At 39.1% G+C, this 20,810-nt stretch overlaps 1 protein-coding gene across 11 annotated transcripts in view; it reads right to left on the bottom strand.

The window, feature by feature from the left end:
- ZNF536 (zinc finger protein 536) overlaps positions 1–20,810 on the bottom strand; it is a 482,695-nt gene that overhangs the window by 189,527 nt on the left and 272,358 nt on the right. For all 11 annotated transcript variants that reach the window (XM_039327462.1, XM_039327461.1, XM_039327463.1 and 8 more), the window contains one exon: positions 12,060–14,231. In XM_039327462.1, the coding sequence (XP_039183396.1) occupies positions 12,060–14,229 (2,170 nt within the window). In that variant the 5' untranslated portion in view covers positions 14,230–14,231. The remainder of the gene's footprint in view (positions 1–12,059; positions 14,232–20,810) is intronic.

Below are 20,810 nucleotides of genomic sequence, written 5' to 3'. Positions count from 1 at the left end.
CCACTGTGTGGGTAACAGTGGGGCAAACAAGTACCTTACAAAACATTGGTTTGTAGTAGGAGTTGAATGGGTGGAAATAAATTGTCTTCGTTATGTTTAGTTATGGGAAATGGAAATCTCTGTCACCTGATCATTACACTCTAGGTATCTGTGGCATATCTATGGTGCATATCTGTGATATAAAACTGTATTTGGGCACATGGGCAGCACCCATTGCCTATCTTTCTATCTTCCAAAAGTGTTGTATATTTCACTATATGGCTTAAGATACCAGAATGTAGAATCTGGAATAGAATAGAATAGAATAGAATAGAATAGAATAGAATAGAATAGAACAGAACAGAACAGAACAGAATAGAATAGAATAGAATAAGGAACGGAACAGGAACAGAAGACTAGAATAGAATAGAATAGAATAGAATAGAATAGAATAGAATAGAATAGAATAGAATAGAATAGAATAGAATAGAATAGAATAGAATAGAATAGAATAACTGGCCAAGTGTGATTACACAAGGAATCTCTCTCCGGTGCAGAAGCTCTCAATGTACATGCAAAGCAACAGAGTAATAATAATCACAATATGATAACAATAAGAGGTAGTAATAAAAAGATGAAAAGATAATGCTAATACTATAGCCCTACTACATGGGTAAATATCAGAACTAAGACAGTTCTGTGGGACTTAAATGTTTAGCAGAGTGATGGCATGAGGGGAAAAACTATCTCTGTGTCTTCCTGAGGGGAGTCTGAGGGAACTCTGAATGCATAACTAGAACATGATTATTGTTATATGCCATCAAATCCAGGTCAACTCTTAGCAAGCACTTAGACAGACTTTCTCCAAGATGGCCCAAATTCAATGTTGCATTTTAAGATCTTCCAACACTGCCTCCACCCCCAACATAATTGAGTCTATCCACCTTGCTGCTGTTGTCCTCTTCTCTTTCCCCCCATTTTCCCCCTGATTATAGAAGTTTCAAGGGAGCTGGGTCTTCTAATAACATACCCAATATGATAATTTGAGCCTGGTCATTTCTTCCTCAAGGGAGGGGCAGAGCCAGTTCCTGCACTTACATTTTACAAGTATCATCTCAACAATGCTTTGCTATGTTGCTACCACATTAATGCAATCCTTATCCTTTTAGCTGGTTTGCTATTCTGAATGAGAAAAACTATCCCACAGGATGAAATAGCAGCTGCGTTTCCCTTGAGGCACATGTTTGCTACGCCTCCTTGTTTTCATTATAAAAAGTTGGTCGAAGCTGGGCACTCCCCTTGGGATACTAGCCCAAGCGTTTGTTAAGAAAAACATGAAGTGCTAAACATTAGTATTCTCATGGTTCCAAAAATGGATCTAATTCTAGAGTCTTGTGTATCAAGAGCTGAGTCCCTAGAGATTCTAGGTAGGTCCAAAGCAACCCAAAACTAGCTAAATGACCACTTATACTCCAACCACATCATATGGCCACCCTGGGCTTTCATCAATTGTAATTCAAACATTTCTTTGTTTGAATGAATTCTTGGAATTTGAGGTATATGTAATCAACAACTTCCAGATGTTGCTTCTTCCGCAGACTTATTATACATTCAATTAATGTTGTAATAAATCAGCATCTCCAATATGGAAGAGGCACGGTGTAAGTGAAATACAGTTAATGATAAAATGAAAAGTAGCTTGGAAAAGCTATTTCTAAATTGATGTTCCAGATGAGTTTAAGTTTTTGTGGTTAGAGCTGTGGGCTAAGAAATCTCTGATTCAACCCCGCTTTAATCTCAAGTTTATTAATGATCCTGAGGTCCAGGTTTCTTTCCACACTTCAATACGTTATACAAAGGCTAAGATTTTATGCTTATAATTGCAGCATGTACATTTGAGGAAGAAGTTCCAATGAATATATTTCTAGGGTCAATTTGGTATCAACCAAAGAAGCTATCCTTTAAATGCGGGTAGACAACCAGACCTCTGATTGATGGAACACTAACCCTAAAATATCTGCTTTATAAATTGGAGGTTATTGCTTGATCTCACAATTCTTCTGGATATACCAAGGGTATCAGAAGTGTGGCATGTTTTTGCCATCCTTGACCAGTAAGCTAACCTTTGACCATAAAGACATTAAAGAATAAGTCACCTCAGTTTTCTCCATGCTCTGAAGCTTCACTGAAAATGCCTAAGGAACATTCTACACCCCACAAAACCATCTTGCTGTGTCTATGTATTTTCTTCTCCACTTGCTTTCAATTTTTGTATCAATGTTCGGTTTTTCAAAGCTCTCAGTGATCTAAATCTCTCAAAAAGTGTCCTCTGACATATATTCCTTTCCATGTGTTCTATTCAATATCTGAATAAGACCTGGCAAGCAATGACTCAGAGTAGGGCCTTTTCAGAACAGACTATTATTTAGTGCACATTCATCATAATTTCCTTCTCAAAGGCATTTTGCTCAAAGGTGGGTGCTCCAGAAACATTTTTCCTTGTTGTCCTGTTTGCTTTGTTATTTCAATGCTCCACCACTAATATTTGATTCCTTTCCTTTCCTTTCCTTTCCTTTCCCTTCCCTTCCCTTCCCTTCCCTTCCCTTCCCTTCCCTTCCTTTCCTTCCCTTCCCTTTCTTTCCCTTTCCTTTTTTTTAACTAGAGTCATTTTAATGTATGCTTGTATGTTTACGGCATTTGAATTTATCTTTAAAATGGACCTGTGTGTGTTTTTAAATAAATAACAATAGACTGCTTAGACTTCTTTCAATCAAACCATGCTGTGATGCTGGGGAAAACAGACTGTATCTTGGTGGTTTTTAAAAACTCTAAATACAGATCTAAGCACGAACATATTACAGTGTTATTTTTATAATGCATTCTACAGTAGGTATCTGATTCATACTTGCTATATATAGGAATATCATATGGTGACAGTGAAATATTTTTGGTAATATCCTTAAATAACTAGTAATGAAAATTTAAACAGGGATCGTCTTGTGCTTCCTGCCTATTAGTAGCACCATTGTACTGTCTTTCAGCAACTATACTGGTGTTCACAAAGTTACTCTCAATCTAATCCAAAATAAATTGGGGGAAAAATAAAAGCTATATTCTGCGTGAAGTTGATAACTCCTACATCTCACTGACGTAATGTGCTAGGATGAGTTTTACTTCAAAGGGGTATTACAAAGCTACCATTCCACCATTTTTAGAAGTTACACTCCCTTTCCTTGAAAACACGGAGTGATTTGTACTCTTTCTTTGTAGTTCGTTTATTTTTATTATATTTAATTTATTTATATCCTACTTTATTATTTTATAAACAAGTCAAACATATCTAATAATTCTTCTTCCTTCTATTTTTCTCACATCAACAAAACTGAGAAGTGTGTTGGGTTGAGAGAGAGAGAGGACTGGTCCAAAGTCACCCGGTCGGCTTTCATGCCTACGTCAAGACTAGAACTCACATCCCCTAATGATAGTCCAAAGTGACCCAGTGGGCTATCGTACCTAAGGCAGGATTAGAACTCACAGTGTTCCCATATTCTAGCCTAGTCCCCATTCTATCTCAACTGAGTGATGTGCAGTAAGATATAAACTTTTGATCAATAAGAGTGAAATACAATTGAAAGAAACTGGTCTACCATTTCCGATCTTACCGAAGAATTTTTTTTAAGATCATAATCATGACAGAAACTTAACATCACAATTGAGCAACATTACAGCTGCTCAATTTTATCAAAGTCTGGCTAGTACAGAACAGTTGGCATTTCTCTATGGTTCAAGGCCACTCTTCATCACATTCCCACATGGCAACGTTTCAGTAAAAAAATCACATAAAAATGAAATAAAAATAAAAGTTTGCATCATATAGGTAGTCCTTGACTTACAGCCACAACTGATCCCAACATTTCTGCTCTAAAGTGAGATATTTGATAAGTGAATTTTTTTCCTATTTTACAACCTTCCTTTGCCACATCTGTTAGGTGAATCCCTGCATTTGTTAAGTGAGTAACCCAGTTGTTAAGTGAAGCTGGCTTCCTCCAATGGACTTTGCTTGTTACAATGTCACAAAAGGGGACCACATGATCTTGGGAACACAGCAACGGTCATGAATATGAGCCAGTTGCCAAGTGTCCAAATTTTGTTCACATGACCATGGAGATGCTGGAAAAGTTGTAACTGTGGAAAACGGTCACAGTCACTTTTTTTCAGTGCCATCACTAAATGAACGGTTGAACGGTCACTAGATGAATTATTGTAAGTTTAGGACTTCATAACTGGATTGAAATAGAAAGAAAAATGATCAGAGATGGAACCAAGAGATATAATAGATGTAACTTCATCAGTAATGCACATGAATCGGTGGAAATAGCCTGACACAACAATTCAATGAATGGATGATGCACTATTTATAAAGCCAATAAGCAGCTTGATCATTGTCCCTGCCTTGTCCCCTTGCGAAAGAGGGATTTCCAAAAATTCTCACCACAGTCTAGTCTATCTGCTTTTAACCATCCCTTGCGGTAACCCCACAACAACTTACACAATCTGCCGAATAATCAGGTTTTAGAAACTAATGAGACGGGGTTGGCATCTGACATGACATTCTGCTTGTGACCTTCCCAGCAACATCTGGTTGGTCACTGTTGGAAACAGACCACTAGGCTGAATTAGACCTTTTGCCTTCTCCAGTTAACCAATGTCTTCTCGGCTTCTGCAATAGATGGACATTATGTAAGAACAAAAAGCTGAACCTTGGCCAGGAAGTGCTTTCCCCAATGCTTAGATGAACACAGCTTTCATACCGGGCGTTCAAGCTTCTCTAAATCTCTTGCAAACATGGAGCAGCATGCACGGTGTTCCATATCGGGCATCAGAAACGCTACATATGGCGTTCAGTTATAACAGCTGAGCTTTAAAAGAAGTGCAGCTTTGCATCCCAGTCAACCTGACACCAAACGAGACAAACAAATAATCAGCAGTGATGGTCCCCATAACAGCCACAACTCAAATAATCTGAAGGACCATTGTACAGTGAGTGAGTCTTTTTAATTTCCCCCAAATTGTTTGTCACCTCTTCCTGAGAATATTTTGCCAATCAAAGCAACCCAGGGATCACTGCATGCTGCTTTTAAATTTTAACACTCTTAATTATTTCCTGGCATAAATTCATTCTCTTTTTTTTTTTCTCTCTCTCTCTCTCTCTTTCTCTTTCTCTCTCCCTGTGGGAAAAGGAAGGGAAGGGAAGGGAAGGGAAGAGAAGGGAAGGGAAGGTTGATTTGAAAGCACACACACAAACACATTGTTGCATAAGATTGCAGCTATTTTATATTCATGTAAACACTATGGAGAGTTCCTTGAGGTAGTTTGGAAATCTAATAAATGAATAAAAATAAGTCCTAGCTATGTTCTGTGTTTTAGATGAACTTCAAAAGGTCATCAAATATTGCTTGAAGTTTTAGCTTTCTGGTTATAGCCCTAGGAAATCTCTTCCTTTTGCTAGTCACCCATTGTATTCCATAGACGTCACGGGAAGTCATATAAGAATAATTATAGTTCTTACATCAAGGAATCAGATAAAATGGCAAATAACTAGAATTGTTCTTATACGACTTCCCACGAAGTATTTACAGTAAATGCAGTATTTAGCTGTATTTCAGATCTATTTATCCACAAAACTGTCTATCATCTGCCCCTCTGGATGGTTCTAAGGGTCTGCTTTTCTGTAAAGCAATATTAGTCAATCTCAGCAGTTTTAATATGTACAGTATGGAATCCCAGAATTTTAGCTAGGGAATTCTGGGAGTTGAACTCCACACATCTTAATGTACAGTGTTGCTGAAGTTGAGAAACACTGCAACCGACGCCAGCACATATGAGTTATTAATGTAGATGCCCAACCCTCGCTGAAGAAGACTGTAAAACAAGATTCACTGAGGGGAAAGCACCAGCTGAGAGACAAAATCAGCCCAGAAACAAGAGCTCCTCAAAAATATAATACCTAGAAGTACTGACATTCTCTTTCCTCCGAGTGTATTTTATTTTTATTTGTGTGTGTGCTTTTTAAGCTTCTTTGCCAACTTCCCACTCCTCCTTTTCCAGCCCCCTGTTGCTGCGTGCCATCCCAAAGCTCCAGTATAAAGTTTGGCTTTTGCAGCATGAAGCAGCTGGGCAAAACTAGCCGAGAATGATAATGACCTCAGAAAGCTGCTGTTAGCTCAACTACAATAGGGTGCTCAGTCTAGTGGAAAATTGTGTTCATCAGCTAACTCTGCTCAGTTACTAATTGACATTGCCAAATATTTTAAGAACAATTGGAATGCACAAGAAAAAAAAAGAAAAAGGGAGAAAAATGAAGATCTTAATCCTCAGTCTTAAATTTTTTGCCTGATATTTTTTTTTGTCCATGTTGAACTTTTGATTGGGAAGGAAGGAAGGAAGGAAGGAAGGAAGGAAGGAAGGAAGGAAGGAAGGAAGGAAGGAAGGAAGGAAGGAAGGAAGGAAGGAAGAGGGAGGGAGGGAGGGAGGGAGGGAGGAAAGGAAAGAAATAAAGAGAGAAAGGAAGGAAGGAAGGAAAAGAAAGAAAAAGAGGAAGGAAGGAAGGAAGGAAGAAAGGAGCAAAGAAAGAAAAGAAAAGAAAAAAAAAGAAACTGGCAACATAACGTTTTCTGTCCAGCATCTTTGCAGCACTGTCCAATACAAAAGCTTTTTTTATATCCTCTGTCAATGGCATAAATATAGGCTGAATTGCATTGTTGGAGAAAGAGTTTGCTGCCATAGGAAAGGATTGGGCGGAGGGAGAGAAACACTGAAAAGGATCCAAACCAGCTGATCAAACATTTTGTGCCAAAGTCAACATGAAGTACTATGGACAAGAATAAATTATTATAGATCATGGTATTTTATTTTCCTTCTCCCATCCCCCTTTCTTTTTTATTCTCTCTTTTTTAAAAGAAAAAACAAAAACAAAATACCATCTTTGTGCTTTCCATTGATCATGCAACTTACCCTACTTTATTTAATGAACTGGAGGGTCAGTGCATTCAATTACCCCTTTCTTACTATCAAGACTTCAATTATCTCCACACCAAAATTATAGGCAAATGCGGAAGATATAGCTACTCGACTAGTTACGACGGACAGTATCATTTCTTACAACATTAAGCTTTAATTATTCTGTTTGCCAATTCCGGAGCAAAAATAACCTCCGTGAATAATCCCGGAGAAGCAGCCACCTATATTGGTGTGTAGTTCTCCGTCTGCTGGCCCAGGAATAGTTCCTGCCACATATTTCAGAAATTAAGAACACAACACAGGAACTGTCTTTTTCTGCACATGAGCGCAATGGCAGTGCCCGTTTCTTCCCCTTCACCAAAAGCATTCGGCCTGTGCAGTTTTCAAAGTTCATAAAACTAACTTGTTTGGTTTGAGAAACGGACAGTGCAAATAATAATGAGATTGTCTCTTTAAAGACTGATCTGGAAAGACGGTTGTATGATCTCAGACATTCCCAGTTCGTTTCCTGGAAAACCTGTATAATCTAGAGAGACGTACCCCAAAGAGAACCCCCCCCTTTTAAAACTTGCCTAGCATCAATGGGCAACTAATGCAATGCTGACTTATTGGAATCCATAGGATTCCATCCTTAGTAGTGAGGTTATGGTCAGAGGGTCAACGGTACGGTCGACAAGTGGCTCTCATTTTGTGTGAGCGCCTCTGCCTTGTGAGTAAAGAGCAACAGCAAGTGCAATTTTTACAAGTGACAACAACAACAACAAGCAAGGGCTGCAAGAGAAGGAAATGATCTGACCAATTTTATCTGTTTTTCTCTGAGAATATATGACTTCTTCCTTTGTTGAAAGGTCCGGATTTTAGCAGCTTAGTTCGTGGCAATTTACAGAGTCAAAGAACAAACACATTATCTGGTCCAGTGGAGCCGTTTTCACATGTTCACTGATTCAAACATTCTTTTACTCATATAACAAACAGCTGCATACCACATTAGCGCAGCCAGTGGCAGTCACCCATTTCTGCAATAACTGTTTGATTGCAAACTTGACCCTTTCTTCTTCTCAGCCTGAACTAGACATTTTTTTTTCCAAAAAAAAGCAGCCACTCTATTCCCAATCCTCCCTTGTGAAGAATTACATCAGATAACAAAGGCTTTGCTGCCACTCATTGTAAGCTTTCTGCTAGAGACCTGTTCTAAGAGGCACCATGTATAAAAGGTTTTATTTTTTAATATGATGAATTCAGAAACTACTATCATGTTAAGAGCACCAATTTACAATAAAAGAATCGCTCGGTTAAGATCTGAAAAAGAATAGTTTCTCAGGCCCTCTGACCCAGTTTGCAACAACAACTGCACAAAAAAAAGGAATCAAGTGATGCAAATTAAGTTCTGAGACCTGTTGTGGGCTTAGAAATTGGTTAACCGTATTTTTGTAGTAATGTTTTAATGTCTGTCTCAATGGCTATTTCCCTTTAACTTTGGGAATAAAAGCTTCTTTTGTATTCTGCTGATTTATCTTCCACAGGTAGCAATCATTTCGCAACAATTTAAAAGTGTTTCTTGAGAATTTTATAGCGGACTAAGAAATATTACTGAAGACAACCAGGTTAAATATAAAAGCATGTTATTGAATGCAGGAAAAAAGTTGAAACTTCGGTATTCTGCATCTATGACATGGCTTATTGTACAGATGCTACATTTCTATTCAGAGGCTACAAGGAAAACAATTAGAAATTATTCATCCAATTGACATGAGTGGAAACTAAATCCAGTACATAAGTTTACAAGTACGAGATAAATGTTGCTCAACTTTCTGGTCTTCCATCTTTATAATCAGTAAGTCTCATAAATTGATTAAGGTTCACAAATGCAGCTGTTTTTTTGTTTTGTTTTGTTTTAAATAAAGGGAAATTAAAGGGCAAAATAATCTCCAAATTCCCTAAGATGAAAGAAGATTAAAGGTGCATGAATGGTTTTCACGTATGGTTAGGAACTTTGCATCATGGAATTCCTGATCACTGGACTGCAGGCTCAGAAAGCTGTGGACTTGGCCAGTTTTGAAAAAGGCCAAGCAAGTTCAAAGATGAGAGGTTTAGTAAAGAAAAATACTATCATTTTCTTCTCTCTGTATCTGGAGACTGTGTTTGGCCTGTGTCGCCAACAAGTAATTTCATAGATGGACAGACCATTAATTTAGCCAGGAAACTGCTGTGGCCCAGGTATCTATGGTTTACCCAGCAGTGGACAACATCTAAAGGCATCTGCTGTGGCAACCTCTCACCACTGGCAAAGAATAATGGAAATTGGAGATTGAAAACATCTGTCAAGCACAGCTGCCCATCCCTGAGTTACTGTAATGGTGTGAGAGAATGACCTTGGGAGACAGGAGGAAGAACCCAACCTAGACATAGCTCTGATAAATTACAGCTGAGTCCCAAAGAGGGGTGAGGTTGGAGAAACCTTACAATGAAGGTAGAGTTAGTACTCATGGTTGGTGCTTCTTATCTGGACTATCTCAAAGGCCTGATAGTTACGGGGAGTGGGGGAATAGAAATGTATTTGATTGGTATTTTTGATGGTCAAAACTATATATTGTTCTGATCCAGATTAAATCAGAAAGGAACAGAGGAAGTAAAATGAATTTCCTTCTACCCTAAAAAGCCATTTTTGAGCCTATAATCAAATTAGACAAATTTCAAGGGTCTCTTTGAGCAGAGTCAAGAAAACGCTGAGATTCTGAGAGGGCATTTGTATTTTCTTCATTAAAAAAGTCAAATAACAATAGTCAAAGGCTATGTTTGTTTGTTTTTCTTACTTCTTCCAAAGCAGTGTTTCTCAACCTTGGCAGCTTTAAAGAGCTCCATTCTTCCAACACCGGGGTTTTTTAAGACAATATTGGACAACCATTTGTCTGGAATTGTATAGGGTCTCCTGCTTGAGAGGGGATTGGACTAAAAGACCTCCAAGGTCCCTTCTAACTTTTTTATTCTATTAAAGTCTGGACTGAAACTCCCAGAATTCCCCAATCAGACTGGGAGTTTCAGTCCACACTTCTTAAAGCAACCTGGAACTAAGAAGAAATTTCCTTTCAGTTAGAACAAATTACCAGTGGAACGACTTGCCTCCAGAAGTTGTGAATGCTCCAACAATTGAAGTTTTTAAGAAGAGATTGGACAACTATTTCTCTGAAATGGTATAAGGTTTCCTGCCTGAGCAGGGGTTGGATTAGAAGACCTCTAAGGTCCCTTCCAACTATTCTATTCTATTCTATTCTATTCTATTCTATTCTATTCTATTCTACTCTACTCTACTCTACTCTACTCTACTCTACTCTACTCTACTCTACTCTACTCTACTCTACTCTACTCTACCTTACCCTACCATACCCTACCCTACCCTATCCTATCCTACCCTATCCTATCCTATTGTTGCTCAGGTGGAGATAAACTGCTCTAAAGCATGTCCTGATCCTCTTTGGCCAACTTCTGGGGCACTGGTGCTCCAAAAGGGACAGCATATGTTCAAAACATGGGCAAATGCTCTTTGCATGGCAGACGAAACCTTTTATGTTTTCCTATTGGATTTTGAATCCCCTTAAAACAATCCAAGCAACTAGATGGTATAAAAATCAGTCTTCCCATTTCTTATAGGATTTCTGTATGTCTTTGATGACAAATATATTGTATACATGAGGTCTGAATTCTAAGAGGTGTCGGAGGATTTCCTGGGTATTTAAACAACAGTGTTAATCTCTATAGGAATCTGTGGAATGCAGAGGACAGATTTATAGGTCTTAAGAAGTGGGGGGGGGAAGCTTACAGATTTATTATAAGCCACCTCTCCAAACTAACTCTTTTATATAAATCTGGTCTCAGAAATGGAGCATACTGGAGCATGACAAGAGCGGCAAAAATAAACTGGCATCTACTTAATAACTGTAACAGTGGATTGCCTTCAATGTTAAAATATTTATTGAAAGCCAGGGAGGGGGTGAGCACCAAAAAAAAAAAAAAAAGAACAGACTGCTATCAGATCTTTAACAGTGGGCAATGTAATGCCTAAAGGTCTCTTGAACTGTCTTTCATTTTCTAGACTTAATGGCTGATTGCAGAAATCAATGTTGCCATTAGTAACAGAGTATTTGTTATGGCAATGATTTCCTCCATTGTTAGGTCTGCAGAATGATTACAATATTAGCGAGGTGCTTTTGTTATAAAAAGGGCTGGAGATATAACTTTCAATTTACTATCCATTAGTTCAAGGGTCTAGAAATGAGAGATGAGGCCAGAAATCTTATCTTTATTTTTAAAGGTAAATATATATATATATATATATATATATATATATATATATATATATATTTGCCAATAAGGCTCAATATTGTAGAAGGCTTAAATGAAATATTATTTTGCTTTGCTCTTTTGTGCACAGCGAGTTGACGCTAAAACCAATGGGATATTTTTAAAACATGATTTTATGAGGTTTAAAATGATTGCAGAAGACAAGAATCATCCATGGGAAGTCGATTCATTTCTACTGGATCCTTCCTATCATTCTTAGTCTCTGTGTGTTCAGAATTTGGGGCTCAGGTCCTTAAAGGTATCCCACATTTGGCCGTATAAATAAATTGTATCTCATGATAGAAGGATTTATCAAAACAGAAACAAGAGTAAAATGTGGTTGCTGAGGCTAAAAGAAGAGAAATTACTCCATATAGACCAGGGGTAGGCAACCTTGGTTCTTTTATGACTCGTGGACTTCTCAGAATTCATGAGGCAGCCACAAGTCATAAAAGAGCCAAGGTTGCCTACCCCTGGTATAGACAGACCATCCAGATAGATTTGCATTTGTCCACATTAGGACAGTAATATAAAAGCAATATAATGCAGGAAGTCCTCATCTTATGGCCATAACTTAATCTGGAATTACCACCTCACCGTGCATGAATTTAAATCACTGGTCATTAAGTCAACGTAGTGGTTGTTCAATGAGTTGGTTGTCTGCAATGGGTGCAGTTTTGGACCCCTTCAAAGAGGAGACACAACACTGAAAATGGACCTACCTGAGGAAGAAGGAGAAGATGGATGGGGACTGTCTTCCTGAGCACTTCCTGTCTGCGAGAGGCCTCCGCCCATCCCACTTTCCTCAGTAATGTTGGAGGAGCCAGGTGTGGTTGATCGGCTGACTGACTGGGATTCCTGGTCACTTCCAGACCCACGGCGCTCATCGATGTTCCCCTGGAGGATCTCATCTTCGACTTTCCTGTCCCTCTTGTGGACTCTGGAATGAACCACCACTTGGTGGTAGGTTCTGAAAACTCGCCCGCAGTCAGGACACTCGGTGGGCTTCTCTTTTGCCCCGCCGTGACTCTGCATATTGTACTCGAGCCCTGGATTCATACCGTGAGACAGGAAATCTCTGCTCCCTTCCAAAGGGTCCAGTTTGTTTGACAAGTCTCTCTGATTGCCCATTTTAGTGCTGTGAAGCAAATCAGCAGGCATTTTCTGCTTGGAACCATCTGCTCCTACTAACACATACTCCCGCTTCTCCTTATCAAACAGAACTCCAGCGTTTGCCAAAGGGTCTTCGTGGCTCCGCTGAATCTGGTGCTCTTTCGACAGGAAACCATGCTCCATGGCCATTCCCCTTGCCATGAGCTGCCAAGCTTGGTAGCTGTTTACAGGGTCCATCTCAGCAGCTTTGGCAGCAGCCTGCAGCCTCTCTCTGCAGCTCGATTTGAGTGGAGGCACAAGGTTTAGACAGCCCAATAAGGAATGTTTGTCCCCTTCAGCAAGACTATGTCCGATGGTAGCCATAGGAGACAGGAGTTTGCCCAGGACTTCACGCTCTTTCATGGGCAAATCCCCTTTACTATAGGCATGGTTCTGCTCACCGAGGCCAGCTTTGTCTGGGGGCAGGAAACCACTCTGCAAACAGGACAAGTATCTGGAGTACAAGTTGGCATGGGCTTCCTGGGACATGCTTCCCACAGGCACAGGGGCTTCTGAGTCACCGGGGGATTTGTTCTTCACCGACAATTTATTCAGGTGGACTTTCATGTGGTTCTTGAGGAACCACGGCTCCTTGAAGCGCCTCCCACAGATTTGGCAACAGTGCTCAAAGGAGTCCTTGTGCTTCCTCATGTGGCCTTTCAGGAACCAGGCTTGGCTGAAGACCTGGCCGCACACTTCACAACGGAATTCGTTGGCCGCCTGCTCCCCGTTTCCATTGGAACCCTGGCCCTGAGCAGACTCGGCAGTGATGTGAGCTTTTTCCACGTGGCTGATCAGCTCCTCCTCCTGGGATGCCGCAAAGTCACACAACGTACACTTGTAAGGCTTGTGGAGGATCCGGATGTGCCGGTCCAGCTCTTCCCGCTTCTTGAACTTCCCTTTGCAAAAAGTACATCTAAACCCAGCAGCCGTGACAACCACTTCTTCCTGGATGCTGGCAGGTTTTGGAGAGGGAACAGAGTTAGAAATATCAGGGGTGTTGTGGTTTGTGGGCATGGGTACGTTGCAATTAGCCAGAGGGACAGGCTGAGCATGAGAGTGGGCTTTGACATCAGGCCTGGGTTGCAGAAGACTGCTTTTCATCTGCTTGTCCCTCAGGATAGCCCGTTCTTCCAACTCATGCAGCAGCCGGTTTTCTTCTCGGACCCGTCCACGGCCTTTGCCCAGGTTTCCAAGCTTGTGAGTACGCAGGTGTATCTTCAAGTTTCCCTTCTGAGCTGCTCTGTGGTCACAATAGGGGCACTTAAAGGGTTTCTCCCCAGTATGGGTGCGCATGTGTAGTGACAGGATGCTGTTAAACCGGAAGCGCTTCCCGCACAGGGGACATGGGTATTTCCTGTTCTTTCTAGCATCGTCCTCTATGTCACTCATCTGAGACATGATGCCTAGGTTTTGTCCATTTAAGAACTGCTGTAGATCTACCCTCCCGTTTAAACTGGTATCGACCTCCCGGTTGAGTTGATTGGCCAGAAGGGCCATCTGACTGCTGATAGGCTGGTTGGCTAAGGAAACGTGGCTCTTGTCTTCTAGAAGTGCCACCGCCTTGTCCTCAGGGTTCTGTCTGGTCTGAAGTTCAGGGAAGGCATGACTGAGCTGGGAGGTGATCTGGTGCAACTTCTGACTCATTGAATACTGGCCATTGAGTAGGGAGCTGTTGAGGTGGGCCTCAGCTTCTGGTCCCGCTGAAGAAACACCAAGACACAGACTAGCTTCCTCCATTCCTGCAAAAAAAAAAAAAAAAAAAAGGAAGGGAAAGTTTAGATTTTCAAGTAGAGTGGTTTCATCAGCGGATCTATGAAAGCATGAAAACCATATGTGACATTCCTGCAGTCAAAACTCAATAAACGTATATTAAATGTCAAGTGCATGGTGCACTATTGCAATTGTTTTGTCTTAATTATACGAGGACTTCATCATCCCGCATACTTTTTTTGATTGCATGGATTAATTAGGCTTCTAAAATGAACGCATTATCCTTCTGAGTAGCTGGTTCTTAAATAAGTCGCATTAAGCTTTCAGTGTCACCAGCCCCCTTTCTTTGGGATACCACACCTGTCTACATTTGCCCATCTACACAAAAGAGAACGGTGATGCCTCTTGCTCACTGCCTCTTTTAAAGAAACAAAAATAGAAATCCATTTATGAAACTTTCAGTCCCATTAAGTCTATTCAATAAATTCCACATTCTCCAATGAGAAAGATGGTTTTATGATTTGATTGGTGTTATGGGGGGGGTTGTTGGGTGGATAGATCGCATGATATTTACTGGTACACAATAAAACAAGATAATGTTTGGGGAAAAAATAAAGTAAAGGACAAGCTTTCGAACAATAAAAAGGATTTTGCTTTAGTCAACAAAAAGTGCGGTAATATCTCATTAAGCTGATTAGTATGCGACTTAGAAACAGTACTAGGTGCTGTAACACATGATTATAATCATAAAAATCCTTCAGTGTTTGCAAGTAAGCATTAACGAGGTATATTAAATTTTAAGGAGACTGCGACTAGCAGCTTCGCAAACCTCTGAGATTAAGACTTAACCCTTCTGTTCCAAAGCAATTGTTCCTGCGTCATTTAAACAGGGCATCCATCTAAAGAGACATAAATTATCTTCTTCACTTGTCGAGCAAATTCATTCAATATTTAGGTAAAACCTGCTTTGTTTTTAGCTCCGTTGCTAAATTCCTTTTTGCAAATAGGCAAAAGAAAGAGACCAAAGGACACTGATTATTTTAAAAGAGCTCTCTTCGAAGACTCGATAAAACCCAATTAAAAGCCAGGGAAGGTGTCACAGAAAAGCTTCAACAAGTTTAAGAATTTTTAATAACTTTCTCAATATACTGTAATGAGTACAAATGGTACCTACAAAGTTGGCACTGCAGAAAATTAGAACTCCAAGCTGTTTGTTAAACAGCAGCGTGCAGTACCGGTCAGCATAATTGTCCCTAGTAATAATCTTCTCTCCTTGCTATATAATTCAGATAAGGCAAGAAGGTGTTTGCAAAAAGTCAGTTGCTAGTGTGGCTTCTAATATGCTCTCAGAAAAGGATGGGAAGCAATCAAGTGAAACATATGGAGGATTGACCCTCTCAGCTTCCGTCAGTCTTTCACACTATAAAAATGCCAACATTCCTTCACGATGAATAGAATGCTTAATCCTTCACAAACGGTTCAGGTGTTCAACCCGTTCACAGGGACTGACAAACAGATTCCATTTTAGTACAGAACAGAAGTTATGAACCTTTGCCTTATGAACTTTGATTACTAAGTGTCAGTAATCAAGAATCAAGATCACAAGAAATACTAGTACCGCTTTATAAAGCCTTAGTAAGACCACACCTGGAAGAGTTCATCTAGTTTTGGTCACCACAATATTTAAAAAAAAAAAAGATGTTGAGATTCTGGAAAGAGTGTAGAGAAGAGCGACAAAGATGATTAGGGGGCTGGAGGAAGCTAAAACATAGGAAGAATGGTTGCAGGAATTGGGTATGATAGGCCAGATCCTGAAGTTGAAACTCAAGTACTTTGGCCACTTAATGAGAAGGAAGGACTCACTGGAGAAGAGCCTAATGCTGGGAAAGGTGGAGGGCAAGAGAAGAAGGGGACGACAGAGAATGAGATGGCTGGATGGAGTCACTAAAGCAGTTGGCATGAGCTTAGATTCCAGAAAATGGTAGAGGACAGGAAGGCCTGGAGGAACATTATCCATGGGGTCACGATGGGTCAGACATGACTTCGCAACTAACAACAACAACAATAAGCCTAGTGAAAAGAACGACTAGGGGAGACATGATAGTGTTTCAATATCTGAGGGGCTGCCACACAAAAGAGGAAGGGGTCAACTTATTTTTCAAAGCATCAGAAGGCAAGACAAGAAACAATGGGTGAAAACTAAGTAAGGAGAGAAGCAACTTAAAACTAAGGAGAAATTTTCTAAAAGGCGAGAAAAATCTACCAGTTGAACGACTTGCCTTCAGAAGTCGTGAATTCTCCAACACTGGAAGTTTTTAAGAAGAGACTGGACAAGCATTTGTCTGAAATGGCACAGGGTCTCCTGCTTGAGCAGAGGGTTGGAATAAAAGGCCTCCAAGGTCCCTACCAACACTGTTATTCTATGTTCTATGTTTTTTTTTCAAAGAAATTATAATTGTTATGGGGCCTAGAGGGGTGGGGTAGGAAAGTTGTGGTTTCCCAGACTACAGTATCAAGCCATTCTGAGCAATTTGGTCAATGGTAAGAGATGTTGGGAGCTGTATTTCCACCGCAAAGATACTCCATACTTGCTTTAAATCTATTTTTTTTTTTAAAAAAAAAAAACAAATTGTATTGGTTTTTTAAGTTCTTAAAGCAACATATTCAGGACACACCGTGGTGTTGGGGTAACCAAACATCTTAAAACAAGACATATATACATAATATAATCAATACATCAAACATTCCCTCTCTTTTTCCCTCAAATAGCATAATATATTTAGAATATCCAATTCTAGCTTAAATGTATTCAACCTGAACCTGTTTTTTTTGTAAAAAAAAATTTATTTTCAATTTTACATTACATCATAAAAATTACTTCAGATAAAGAATAAAATAAATTTATACACACAACTTTCGGTATTGCTCACCCATTTCCCCCCAAACTGCATCCACCCTCTAACCTCTTCTCTCACTTCCCTCTTTCCCTCTTCTTCTTCACTCTCCCCCTCTCCTCCTTCTCCTCAACCTTCCTACTTACTTCTCCCCTTCCTCCTATCTTCCCATTCCAGATGCAGTCCAATCTGAACCTGTTTTTAAGCTTCATCAATTTCTACCATAATCAAATTAACTTTAAATAAAAACATTTTCAGTTCAAATACCCCTTCCACATATGTTTTACTTTCTTAATTTTATCAAAATCTTATTTGTTTCTTCTTCCATTAGTCTCCCTTATTTAGAGTAAAATATTAATCTATCCTGTACCTATCAAATCTATCAATTGATCTATCTCTTCAAGCTAAAAAAAATAACATCATACCTTAAATCATGTCATTCTATTAAACAAAATTCAAATCTCCAATTAATTATCATGACTAATAACGTCCATATGCTTTAAATCTATTGATGGCCTTCTCTAGCCCTTTTCTCACACACACAAAAAATGGTTCTTCTTACTTCTAACCCTATAACTCCAATCTAGAATGAGGAGGTCCCTGCATAACAGCAGTTCAGCTTGAAATTCGTATTTTGAGAGCTTGACTTTTTATGATGTGGAATGGACCCTAGGAAGCTTCAGGGTTGCCTACACATGCTGAGGGAGAAAAAAAGTTGCTTCAGTATTAGTTGCACTGTGCCTTAAGCAACAATCTTCAATTAATAAACAATGCAACTTCAAAGAATTTTGAAGCTGGTTAACTTAAACTAATCATAATTAATCTGGCCAATAGAGGAAGCTGTGGTCAACCAATAGTAGAAGCAAAATTTTCTAAATTCCTTCCCCAGTCACAGGAAGGGAGCATGTTCAAACCTAAAGCTCCCTTTGACTCATTTATGCTACAATAAGCCATGAAAATTAAATTTAGACTTCAGCTCCCTTTTTTTTTCCAGCCACTGAAGATTTTTTTTAGGAATGTCATCTCAAACAGCTTGGGAAAATGGGCTTATTGTGACATCCAAATATAAGCCATTATGCTTGAAAATAGATCCCATTAAAATAGTATTAAATATACTATTTGTGAATCTTTTTAAGGCATTTTATTAGAAATCTGCTATAACTGGCCAGTTGTGGTTTTTTTTACAGAATTTATTTTCTAAGTAGGGACTAAGATATAAAAAAATCCCCGCTGCCAGGGAGAAATGGAAAGAAATCTTCAACAGCAGAAATGTCTGCTTGTTTAGAATCCAGCAGCTCTAATGCTTCATTACAGGCTATTGTCAAGATTTGGGGAAGAAAGGTTTATAAAAGGTCTGTAATTTAAACATTCTTAAAATAATTAAATTTCAGCCTACTCTATTTCCAAATAGGTTTACTGGGCTTTCTTCTCAATAAATGGATAAAAGAAATGCAGCCTGGATGCTTAAAATGTTTAAGCTATAAAACTAGCTATACATACAATATTTGTGCCATAGACTTATTTATTGTTTATTGTTTATTCTGTTACATCTTCCAACAGTTCATAGACAGAAGCAGCATGGAACAGCCCCTGAATCTCGGAGTCCCATTTCAAATCACAAAAGACTCTCCCCTGAAGGTTTTACACATATTCTGATTACAGAAATTTGGGCAAGAAAGAATTATTTGCCCTGCGATGGATTATTCAGTACAATCTAAAATATATATCCTGAGAAATGAAATGGTAGCTTGGATTTAGATTTTCCTGCATGCGTTCAGAAATTTATGCATTTGGGCAAGATGGTGCCCTTCCCATTTTGCAATTTAAATTTCAGAGGGGAAAAAAAATGGAGAATTTGTGACTTAGGAATTGTTGATTGATAGCTACTATTGCCTCTGGTGTGGAGCCTGATGGAGTAGGATGGCTGAACGTTGCAAGATAATCAGAGATTCTCTTCTCTGTTACAAGTTTATGGAAAGGAAACTGATCAAAACTCATCTTCACAATGTTAATATTTGCCGAAAGGGGGGAAAAAACTAAAAATTGACTAGGGAAAAAATGTAATAAGGATTAGCTCATATAAATAAGATCAGTAATAGCAAATGCAAGAAAGCCAGTCTGGTGTAGGGGTTAAGGCATTCAAGATAAAAACTGGGAGACTGTGAGTTCTAGTCCATCTTAGGCAAAAAGCCACTGTGCAACCTTGGGCCAGTCACTTTCTCTCAGCCCTAGGAAGGACGCAATGGCAAGCCATTTCTGAAAAACCTTGCCAAGAATTGAACATAATTCTGAGAATTGAATATAATTGAACAACCACTAAGTAAAATGTAGTGCCCTTAGTCAATATGCAGAAAAAGGGAATTAATCAGAAGGCAACTTTCTATGACCTAACACACAGAGTCACTGTGTCCCATAGCAAAAGTTGACCATCCTTGCCTTGCATCATCTATAAAAGATTTTGACCTCCAAGCAAATAAAAAGTGTTCAGCTGAGCTGGATTTTTGAATATTTTGAGTACAGTAAGAAGCAAGTCTCATTTTTTTTTTTTTTTTTGCACTGTTTCCAGTCAGTCAGCCCTTACGAATGTTCAAAAGAGCGTAGCTTTCTCTCCAAGTCATAGCTATTCAAAGCCACTTTAGTCTTGAGCAACTCTCTCATTGGTCTGCCCGTGGCAAGCTTGTGGAATGGGCAGCAAAAAATTGGTTAAATCTGATTCCTATTGTTGAGCCCAGCGATTGCTTAGCTAAGATTGTTATGATGTGATAATATAACTCCTGTTAAGAAACACAGGGCACCAGATTCCTGAACCTTTTCAGGGTCATTAAGCAGCTGTAAACATTATTACAAAAATAAACCAGAGATTTCATGCTTACATTTTAGCCCAGAGCTGTGTGTGCTGAGCAAGTGTTTTGTCTTTTTGTTTTTGTTTTGTTTAAAAAAAACCCTCTAACAATCAATGCTGGGCATCCAAACATATTACATCAGAAATATTATCACATTGGGCAGGATACAGAGTGGTTTATCTGCCAGATTATTAATAAATAAAATGTGTGGCAGTATGGTTGCCTTGTTCTTTGTTAATACATGTGTAGACAATGCAAAGATTTCATAGCATAGTGGAAAGAGTTAACATCTGGCAGATTTAGGATCACAAAAAAGGATCCATTTATCTTTAATGGCTTATTCCAGTCAATAGCTGGTGCCCAGCTGACATTATTTTGTTGTTGTTGTTCATTGCACAAGCTGCCTTGCTCTGAAATTCTTAAACTGATCCATATTTGAACCTCAGATGAGAAGTTAAAGTTGAATGCTGCTGCATAAGTTTTATCTTCCAGCATTGCTATAAGATAAGAATAAATGGCAAACAAGTCATATACTTTAATAATGATGACAATATTAATGATTATGATAATGGCAGAGGTGGATATAATTAAATCAGAAAGTTATCCAAAGCCATTGTTATAATATAGTATCTGGGGCAAGGGATTTCAAGATTTAAGAGTGGAATCAAGTTGTTGGGACCAACATTAACTCCCCCCCCCCAAAAAAATCACCTGACCTAATCAACAATTTGCTAATTCCTGCAAAACTCAGCATTATAAAATTATTCCTTAATTTTACATAACAAACTGGTTCATTTCCATGGCATCTCATATACAAATTTAATATATTCCCCAGCACTGCATATTGCAGGTGATAGTCAGCCATCTATAC

Source organism: Crotalus tigris, unplaced genomic scaffold (assembly GCF_016545835.1).
Source record: "Crotalus tigris isolate CLP2741 ecotype Arizona unplaced genomic scaffold, ASM1654583v1 scf7180000024362.2655971311:6658466, whole genome shotgun sequence".
In the NCBI taxonomy this organism is placed as follows: domain Eukaryota; kingdom Metazoa; phylum Chordata; class Lepidosauria; order Squamata; family Viperidae; genus Crotalus; species Crotalus tigris.
Note: the sequence above shows the minus strand (reverse complement) of the source record. Positions and strands in the feature narration are given on the sequence as shown.